Source organism: Maylandia zebra, linkage group LG5, assembly GCF_041146795.1.
Source record: "Maylandia zebra isolate NMK-2024a linkage group LG5, Mzebra_GT3a, whole genome shotgun sequence".
In the NCBI taxonomy this organism is placed as follows: Eukaryota; Metazoa; Chordata; class Actinopteri; order Cichliformes; family Cichlidae; genus Maylandia; species Maylandia zebra.
This window is the reverse complement of record NC_135171.1, coordinates 26038432-26048849: the sequence shown is the minus strand read 5'-3', so window position 1 is coordinate 26048849 and position 10418 is coordinate 26038432. Positions and strand designations below refer to the sequence as shown.

Genomic DNA, 10418 nt, shown 5'->3' with positions numbered 1-10418 from the left:
CAGTCACATGCAGTTCATTAAAGCACACAGACACAAGAAACTAGATTTAAAGAAATTACATTCCTCATAAATCACTTTGTTTGAACGCCTGTTTATAAATGGTCTGTAATTTATAGCAATCCCCTTCTGCATGATAAAAACAGGCAGGTTTGTTAGACAGACGTTCGAAAAGCAGTCATTCCTTCTGTTGCTTTTCTCTCTCTTTTTAAAAAAAAATTGCAGCAGATAATTTCATAAGTTTGTGTGAGCAGGTTTGAGAAGGTCATAACGCGGTGCTAAAATGTAAGAGGGAACAGCTGTGTGTGTGTGTGTGTGTGTGTGTGTGTGTGTGTGTGTGTGTGTGTGTGTGTGTGTGTGGTTTTATGAAGCAGGCAAACAGTTTTAGTGAAAATGTCAAGATGAAGAAGTGCAGATGTTCTAATTGAGATTCTTTTTTCTTTTTTAATTGCAGTGTAATTTTATAGTTGTTGCTTTTGAAAAGGCCACTGCAGTCACGGCACAAGTTTCTAGAAAGCCGGAAGCATGAAGATAAAGAGAAAGGCTGTGTGTGTGCGAGAGAGAGTGCGTGCGTGCGCGCGCGCGCGCGAGCTTCCTGTGTACGTGGAGTGCAGTTATTTTCTTGATCCGTGGACTAATTGTTTTTTTCAGTGTTAAAATGCCGTTGTTGGGGAGGGGGTTGTGCGTGTGCAAAAATTCCTGTTACTACCGTGGAAGACAAAAGAAATCTCAAGTAAAGAAACATCTGAAAGTCTAAAAACAGAAAATGTGGTTTTAGCTTTAAAGAACTTAAAATTACACTTCAGCTGTCAAAATACTTGCTAAATCATGTTCTAACCATCAACATCCGCTTTAGTGTAGACTTGAGGGCAGCATTTGTGGATTGCACTTCCCCATTTACTTGCACTTTTGCGCTCATTAATGCCGAGACACTAGTGCGCATAGTTTATGTGTTTGCCTGTTTTTGGATTAAGTCCTAAAAGAAAAAGCAGAAGGGATTCATACGTCTTTTTATGCTTCTCTTCAGTTGCACTACACTAAGTTGATAATAAAATATTTCAAAGTTACAGTCCTCTTTATCTTCAAGCTTCTCGAAGTCAGATGGGTTCACGTGTTGTTTCGGCCTATCCGAGAATATTATTGCACATCTTCTGTAACACCGCACCTACGCCTACTAAAAATCTCTTTTATTTGTTTATTTTAAACAGAAATTACTTATTTTCTTTCCAATGTTTTTTAAAAAATAAAGACAAAACACATGCATGTGTTTCTTAATGCCCCAGCCTTTGTTTGGCACGTTTGTCATATATTACCCTTTTTATACTGCAATAAAATTAATAGTCTGCCAGTAAGCATCAATAAATCTGATAGTAGGGCTACACTGCCTAATAAATCAGCTCTGTGTACTCGTTTTCTGTGCTGTGCAGTATTGCCATAAATTTGCATTGCCACCTGTTCACAAATGTATTCATTTTAAGAATTTCCAGCTGTAAATTTCCAGCTGTAAATCCAGCTGTAAATTTTCACATTCCAGGACAAACATGCTTATCAGCAATAGCTCCAAAACCAACGCCCTAGCCAATCGCATATGTGCGTATGGAATATAATTTTCCTGTTTGAGCAAAGCTCAGGTCCTTAATATGAAGTAATATCAGGCCATAAAAATGTTATCTGACTACACACATTGTCACAATGCACAAGCACTGAAATGTGCTTGATGTGGAAAATATCCCAGTGACCTTTATAGTATCCTATCCTCATGAAACCCCAGCTCTGGTTTGGTTTGCATTTTCAATATATCCCAGCTATTTGGGTTATAAAAAAAGAAAAAAACCTAAGCATCATTATTTTTGAAAGTATGTCCTCGTAATTAAGTCAGCACCATTTAACTAAGTTTAAAAGGCTTTATTGAGCAGAATGAAGTGTAAGGTGCGAAAAGCCTGCATTTAATGCCTCCATATGACGATGAAGGATCTCAGGAGCATACATGACTCATGCAGGTGTGTAAAAGCCAGATTTTTCAGTGTAGTTTGTTAAAGTTGAGCTCCTTTTTCTTCCACATTCAGTTCCATTAAACATGATTGTCTAGTCTTGCATTCTGAAAAGAAAACGGATAACTTCCCTCATTTCTTAAATTTTCACAGTTATTGATTGATTTATTCATCGCATAATCCTGTCAGCTCTAATTGTAAAACATCTTTTCACAAAAAACATAAAACTTCACAAGTTCTTTACATGTTTTTTTGGTGAAAATCTTTATTTTTAAAAGAACTACGACTGCCACGTAAGTGCAATCAAATAACAGCACTGTATTCCCCCTCTGGGATGTGGTGGGCTAAAAGTTGAAATACCTAAACTTTGTACTGCAGTCCATTGTTTGAGTAAATGTACTTGATTATACTTCCACCACTAGAAAACGCGCCGCATACCCAGAACTTGCAATGATTTAGTAGTTGAGAGATGTCTCGGAAACAATGAATAACTGTTGTCCTGCGCTCAACTGAAGAAAAGAAGGCTCAAAAGGATTCTGAGAAAAGCTTTGCCTGGAATCAGCAACATAAATTCATCTGTGCTGCGTTGGGAGAAAAAAAAACCTTGAGCATCCACATTTGTTCAGAGAAACAGTCCTGAAAAGAACTGCTGGCAGGCACTGACTAGAGAAATTGTTTGCTTTTTTTTTAACTGTTTGATTTAGTAGATTTAACTGACCAAAGCTGTGGCATTATTTTTGTGGATTTTTCTTTCTTTCTCCAAATAAATGTGATAATGTGTTACACTGGAGAAAACACAAGGCTGGCTTCATTAAAACTAAATCATGTCCATGACTATGCTGATGCAATGTTTAAAAGACATTAGCAGTGCTTTGGTGTAGGTAAGTTGGATGGCAGTGAGAGGTTGGTCGGTCAGTCCGCCCACTGCTTCAATCCAGGCTGAAGAACCTTAACGTCTGCTGGACTGTTTCCTCCTGCGACACCACGACGCTGGCTTTTGGGAATTTGTCTAAAATGCGTGAACAGTTTGGAGTGCGGCAAGTCAGCGTTCCTTTAAGTATCTTTAGTCTCAAAGTTTTTTTATTGCTACAAAAACTAATGACATTTTCCTCAGCTGTAGTTAATTATTTGCAAGATTGCCCTAAATAAGCATTACACACACGCACCTGTTAAACAGCAGCACCCTTTGCTTGTAAGTCATGCTGATGCTCATAGTAGTGAAAGTATGATCAAAGGCACTACATCTACTCATTAGGGTAAATTCTGTTACTAGAAAACTTGACCTATATTAGAATAGCCATTCCACTCAGGAGTAACAATGTAACAATATAAACAATGTAGTAAATGGGATAAAGTAACATTGTGTTTTGTGGAATCGTGTGGAAGACACAGCGGAAGAGGATTATGAAGAAACTGTTCACGGCGGGCCTTGGATGCAGATTTGTATGGTATGAATCCACAGGCCAGCGCTCAGGCTGAACTGATTTTTATCTAGTTAACGCGACACAGTGAGGTCTTTCAAAAGCCGGAGCTTGACTTCTCTTCAATGAAAAGTGCTGAGTGGAAATACCCTGAAGTGTAAACAATAGCACAGTATAAACAAAATTTTATTTTGAATTTCTTTTCATGTCACTTTTTTTTTCCTCTTTTTAATTATGACTGTTCTTACAAACACGGTTGATACAAAACTTGTACTGGAGGCAAGATGACGTCTGAAACATTTCCCCATGCATTTCTAATTCAGTCCTTTTGTATCATATTGTAAACGGCAGAGTTATTTCATATTATTCAAGAACAGATTTGCTTTAAAAATAAAAATAAAATCACTATCTATCTTTCTGAATGCTCTTTGTCTGTAGTAAACTGATCCAGAGAGGCACAGTCAAGATAATTCATCAGAACATTTCCACTAAAAACAAATTTTCTGTGTATCACAATTGTTTCAACGCACAGACGGTAGAGGAAAGGCATCACTGTGTCCTAATGAGGTGTTAATGGGTCTGGAGGAAGAGAGGGGAAGTCCAGGATCTGCAGACAGAACTAGCTGTCCTGCACGGCCTCTTCTGTCCCCTTAATAAGCCGCTTGTGTCCCCTTTTTCCTGCAGGGCCTCGGGGCTTAGCAAAAGCCTGTTTGTGGGTGTGCTGCTTAGGATGGACCTCATCGTACAGAAAGTCGGCCGTCAGTTCATCTCCATCGTCGATCTCCAACTGCAAAAAATAGCCCCACCCCCCAAAAACGGGCTGTATTCAGAAGTTCATTAAAGATATTTCAGCTTGAAGTCTTAGAAATTCCATCAATACTGTAGTCAGGACTTCAGAGGCCCCAGAGGTGGTAAAGTCTTGTCATCTTAAAGAAAATTACTGCTTCAGTATACTTTATTTTTTAACAGTTATGAGATAATTCAGCTGAATAAATCCTAAATCCTGCATGTATGTGTACCAGTAAGATTTAAAATGAAGTAAACACGCTGCATCTAAAACCACCAGACTCAAAAACAATGATCACGATGACATGATCTTAGCAGTAGCTACAACCCATTATGAAACAATGTTATCTAATATACCAACCCACCAGACCCATATCTATCCATCTGTTATACCTTTTTAGCGATTTCCAAATGGTAATCTTTCTCCACTTCCTCTAATAGTCTGCTCTTGCAGCTGGAGTACAGCATCCGCTCCTTAATGCTGCAGCTGTAGCCTGGCATGGAATATATGAACACTGGAGACAGGGAAACATTATGAGAGTTAATAAATACACATTTAAGATTCATTAAAGTGTATAGCCTCCACAAATAGAATCGGTATTTGGTCGCACTGCTCACAGTCTTTGTACACAGTGTAGCTTTGTTTTAAATCGTAATATCAAAAGCTTTCAATAAATATCCACAATAAATGTGGTGTCAGTGCCAGTGAGTGTACAGCTGTCTTTCCACAGAAACAAAATGCAGGAGGATTATCAGAGTGCAAGGATCAGTATCATACCGACAGATTCCAGGTAGTCCCCTTCATGGGAGTGTTTGTAAAGGAAGAAGTGGTATCTGGGAGTGTCTCTGGGAACTCTGCAGGGCAAATCTCGAGTTTCTGTCGGGTTAGAGTGGACCAGCTCAATTGTCTCCTTCTCTACATCCAGCCTCTGAAACACAGCGGACAAATGCACGCTAAAAGACCACTCCTCATATTAGTTTTTAAGGAACTCTGAAATATGAGCTAAAGTTGGCTCACCAGCTGCACGTAGTTGATGCGTTTTTGGGCGAGCTGCTGTAGGGCTCTTTTGGCTGCATCCTGTAAGGGAAACGCGAGGCCCTGAAGAGTCTGGTGCTTACTCTCAACGCTGATCTCTGTCGTCACCTGCAGAGGGCAGCAAGCAGAGGGGCATCTGTGTTTTCAAGCTTCTGGAAAACAAAATTCTCAAAGTGTTCAATATGTTCAATAGCAACACTTTCTGTGGCTGCAGGACTTTTGCAAAAAGGATAAGTTGGTATGACCACTGGATCACATTCATTCAGTATTACAGCAGAGTTCATCCACATACCTGTTTAACCCGGCCCTGAAAAGACAACCACAACAGTTATAAGTTCAATGTATGAAACAACCAGTCTGTAGCTCATGTTTCAGAAGAAGCAGCTCACATGCAAAGCTGTGTTGCAATAACGACAGTACGCCTGAAAGCTTGTTGACCTTTTACCTCTGTAATTTTGATCCTCTGGAGCTCCTGCTCAGCTAATGTGAGCGGGGCAGGAGCTGAGCAGGATGACACGTGGTGCTGGTAGCCCAGCAAGCAGATGTCCTCCTAGTGTTGAAAGCACAACAAGCAAGTCTTTTACAGGAAGCTGCCAAAACATGTCATCGGAAAGGTATAAATTTAGCTGGTCCTCACTTCGGTTGTGCCAAATAGCTCGTATTTGATGTGGCCACCGCCAAACTCCTTCTTCACTGTGGCCCGCGTGGCAGCATATAACATCTTTTGTTTCACCTGCAGCCGTCAGAGAGGGAAATGAATGTGCCAGCTTTAAAATCTGAAAGTGTGGAGTTTATGTTAAAGTGGTGGGCCCACATAAATAAGCAAGAATGATCACAGACAGTGCAGAGTTAGTTTAATGGAGATGAGGATCTATTCATTTATTGCTAGGATCTCCTAGCACTGAGATAGCCTTTCACAAATTAGGCATCTTTTTTTGTAAATAAAGTTTTTTAAAATTGTGTTTCACTTTATTAAACTTAGCTGTGTTTCATGTTTAATAAAGGCCTAATAGTATGCTTCAAATGTCTATATGGAATTATTCAGGTCATTGGGGTTCATTTTTAGAGGTGGCGGAATAGATCCAAATATCAACAGTATTGATACCAGTGCTGGTATTGATACTAGCATGATAGAATTGATGCATGGTATCGGATCAATATCAAAATTTAAGTTAAAAGGATGTTGTGACCTCTGCTTCAGTCTGTCACTACCCTCTACCCGGAGCAATACATCCTCTCATAAAAGCTCAGCAACTCTGTGTTCACGTGGCTTATTTTTTTGGCACAGAATAAAGAAAACTGGTATTTCTTACTGGAGACTGGTCTGGAGACCACGAAATAAAGACCCACTCGTAGCCCAGTGCATTCTGGGAGTCTAGGCGGTACAGGATGTAGCAGGGCTCCTGGTCATCGAGGAGAGGAAGCAGAAAGCGATCATAATCCTGGTCCCAGCTCTTCTCTGGCTCTCTGTAGGCCCCCAGCACCAGCTGCTCTGAAAATCCGACCACTACTCATCACATACCTCAGCACGGCCTTCACACAGCACATTCAGACGCTGTAGTCCACACTCACAGTAAATTTACACGAAGGATTCTTGTTTGTGATTATAAAGCAAGAGGGTGAAGTTGACCTCACTTGTTGCTGGCTAATTATTCAGCAGCATGCTACAGCAGAAGGTGCCTCTCTATTTATAGTACATGAGAAACGTTACATCTGACCAAATGTGTACTCTTTCGCTACTTTCCAACATTTCTGAAACACAACTCATTTTCAGGTCTGTGTAACAATTGCTATAAAATTTCTTAGAGATGAATAGCTTCTTACATTTCCAATCACGTCTCTCTCATTTTCAAAGAGCTAGAGCGCTTTTTTTTTTTTATAAACAACTAAAGCATGTGAAGAAAGACAGAACTTAAACTGAAAAGATTAATGGTTTGGTCTGTAAAATTTCAGAAATGTGCTCTCTGAAGCCATCCACTATCATCAGAAAGAGAAAACCGTGAGAAACACGCTCATTATTTCCTTCCTAAGATGGTTAGAATGGTCATATTACAGAAAAGCAGCAATTTCCGATACAAAACTTGGATGTGGGAATAATGCGGACTAAATAACTTCATCCTATATAAAGCCACATGACTATTGTGATTCTGAGAGCCCCAACTGCTATGGAGAAAGAACGAGAAGAGCAACGGCGTGCTAAAAATATCTCTGGCTTCATTTCTGACTGACACAACGATAGCGGGTTAAATCTGTCCGTAGCAGTGACAAACACTCTGAAACGCACACATTAACCCAAAGTCTGATGTTTCTCAGGGGTGCAGGGGGATTTCCTGACTGTCTCTGGGGGCATGCTGCTATTCTGAGCTGTAAAGCATTCCAGCTCTGCACGCACATATTTTCCATCAGCCAGTCTCTCCCATCTCCCCAGATCCATATTAGTATAAAACTGCATTTAAACTATCCACTCGTAGGTGGAGGGCCTCGTCTTTTCTAGTCACTGGTTAGACTCCACCACTACTACAGAGGACACGACCGTGTGCCCTCCTGAGGCAGCAGTGATGAAATCAGCTTGAATGATCGTGTTTCTCTTTTTGACATTGGAACAAACACGAGAGGAGACCAGTGACATGGTTACTGCAGCAGTGTGCAACCGTGTCACGTCACTCCAAAATAGCACACGGAGTCATCCAAACGCTTTAGTCGGGAAGTAAAACAGGCCTGACGCCCTTCTGCTGAGTCTGTCCATCTGTGTCCTTCCAAATATTCAACGTGATAGGCACAGTCCACAAAGATAGCCCCCCCCCCCCTGAAAAAAAAGGCCCAGAATGCATTCACCTTGAATCAAATTACAGCGTGGCATTGATCAGATACCAAAAACAAGGCGTAAACACATCATGAACATTTCTGTCTGCCTCCATAATCAGCCACCCGGACACCTATTGCCAAACTGACTGTTTCCACAAGCTGCTCAGCTGACACGCTGAGTGACTGCTGTCACACAACAGCTGCCAACAGTCTGCTTTTCCTAGACGTCAGACACGGAGTGTTGCAATTCCCAACTTTGTTTTTTGCTTTCATCCACAGATGACTTGAAGATCTGAGAAACCATCATCAGCTATGAAAAACCCAGAAGGTTGTTAGGAACACATTTACTGCCGATTTCAGGGTAATTCTAAAAGTCCTGCTCAAATGTTTTCAGGCTCGTCGACCCTCCTGGCCTCTAAGAAAAAAAAAGGGAGTCCTTTACAGGAAACAAAGTGTAGCTGTTCATATATGATCAGGGAGATAACTTATGATTAGTGGTCACAAACGGACGTCAATGATCTAGCCCTCTAGCAATAAGACAAATGATCAACTGCTTACATTTTTCTTTCCATGACTTTCTCCAACTAAAATCATCCTGTGCTTCATCTCAGTTTAGCTGGTTTTCAGACAAACCAGAGCAGCTAAAAGCATCACCTCAGGCTTCAGAATACTGCGATTTACATTTTTAAACATTAAATAGAACTAACAATTTGTTTATGAAAGAAGAAGAAATCTTAGTTGCGTCTGTAGCTCAGTTTCAAAGGAGACAGAAGAAGAGTTTTGGTGTGTTCAAAGAGACACAAAAACAAACACGATGCTTGGTTTAAAATGATAAAATGTCGGTCCTCTTGAGGTTTTTATTTTCGGCATCTCCATTCTACACTGTCCTTGGTCACTCACCGTCTTGGATGCGCACCTTGATGAGGCGCACTGTTCCACCTCTTGCCCTGGCCAAGAACTGCCTCAATTCTGGTGTCACCACAAGTGCAAGAAACATGGCGGGTCAGCTGTGTTTTTCTCCCGCCAGGGGCTGGCTGTAGGATGAAGACACAGAAGCAGGAGACAGAAGTGAAAGCTCCACAGGGCCAGGCCGAAATTATTCAAGTCCAACCAAAGTCCGGCGTGTACGCGTCCTTCGCTTGATCGATGAGTACGAGGACAGAGCTCCTGAAGAAGAGGATCACTGTGCGTCTGGGTTTGTTGAAAGTGTGCGACAGTATGAGAAGGGACATTGCTCAAGTAACTAGGACAGTATCATGTGCACAGAGAGAGAGAGAACCTGATCACCTCTCCTAAATTTAGCTCCCACTGAGTAGCTACGGCCTGTGAACAGCCCACCACACACCAAGACCAAGCAGTGGAGCAAGAGAGCATGACCTCCAGACCTGATTACCAACTTCTGAATGACTGAAGAAGTTATCTTTACAAAGAAAAAGGTAAATATTTACTGCTGCGGGCAAATTATCGGTCACAACGCAGGACTGTGTAGGATGCTGTTGTTTTACCATTAACACATGTGGGACTGAACCATACCAATGCTATACCTATTAGTAGAATTTAACACAAAAACAACAAAATATTATAAACAATTTGAGTTACGGTGTGAAAAACTGCCCATTAATGTCTCAGATTGTGAAAGATGTTTTTGTAGCTCTAAATACCTGGTCACGCCAACAGCACTCTCCTAGTCTGAGAAACATATTTTAAATCTGACAAGTCGAGGCTAAAAATATCTCCAGCTGTTTGTGCTACATCACGTTACACCTGAAAGTCAATCTCAATTCAAAGTTGAAACAAAAATAAAAACCCAGCCCCGCACTAGCTCAAATTCTGTCAGTACGGTGTGCAAACATCATAAAACACCTCATAAAATATATTGTGATTGAAAACGATCAAATTCAACTAATTTTCCTTGTGTCTATTTGAACTGTCCTTCTGGACAAACACGTCAAAGAAAACCCTCGTTAACTGAGTTTAAAGTCATACTTTTGTAAATATATATCTTAATACACTCATCCAGCCATGACTGGTACACCTGCTCAAATGATCATTTACAAAACTTTCTAATGAGCCAGTCAATGCATTTAGGCACATAGACTTGGTGAGGACGACCTGATGCAGATTACAGTGAGCATCAGAATGCATAAGAAACGTGATTTTAAGAGACTGATTGTAGTTTTGTTGTTGTTGGTGGCAGACAGGCTGGTTTTCCCACACAGCCATCTCTAATACAAAACAAACAAAAACGACAATAGGCCTCATAGATACTTGAGGTGAAGGACCAGAATGATTTCAGCTGGCAGGACGGCCAACAGTAACTCAATACAACCAAGGTATGCAGAAGAGCATGTCTGAACACATCACCTTCAAACCTTGAAGCAG

General features: G+C 40.8%; 1 protein-coding gene across 1 annotated transcript; it reads right to left on the bottom strand.

Annotated features, from left to right (window-relative positions):
* Positions 1-3577: 3577 nt before the first annotated feature.
* Positions 3578-9275, bottom strand: twf2 (twinfilin actin binding protein 2). Its single transcript, XM_012918514.5, has 9 exons — positions 8937-9275; positions 6545-6723; positions 5869-5964; positions 5677-5781; positions 5524-5538; positions 5214-5339; positions 4974-5124; positions 4589-4710; positions 3578-4196 (listed from the first exon to the last, which is right to left on the bottom strand). The coding sequence occupies exons 1-9, from the start codon at positions 9031-9033 to the stop codon at positions 4029-4031; spliced, it is 1059 nt and encodes a 352-aa protein (XP_012773968.1). The 5' UTR covers positions 9034-9275; the 3' UTR covers positions 3578-4028.
* Between the last annotated feature and the right edge of the window lie 1143 nt (positions 9276-10418).

Coding starts and splice junctions, on each gene's coding strand:
- twf2 (XM_012918514.5), bottom strand. CDS start 9,033: ATGTTTCTTGCACTTGTGGTGACACCAGAATTGAGGCAGTTCTTGGCC. Junction 5,125..5,213: donor GCATCAACTACGTGCAGCTG/GTGAGCCAACTT, acceptor GCTGTGTTTCAG/AGGCTGGATGTAGAGAAGGA. Junction 4,197..4,588: donor ATTTGGAAATCGCTAAAAAG/GTATAACAGATG, acceptor TATTTTTTGCAG/TTGGAGATCGACGATGGAGA.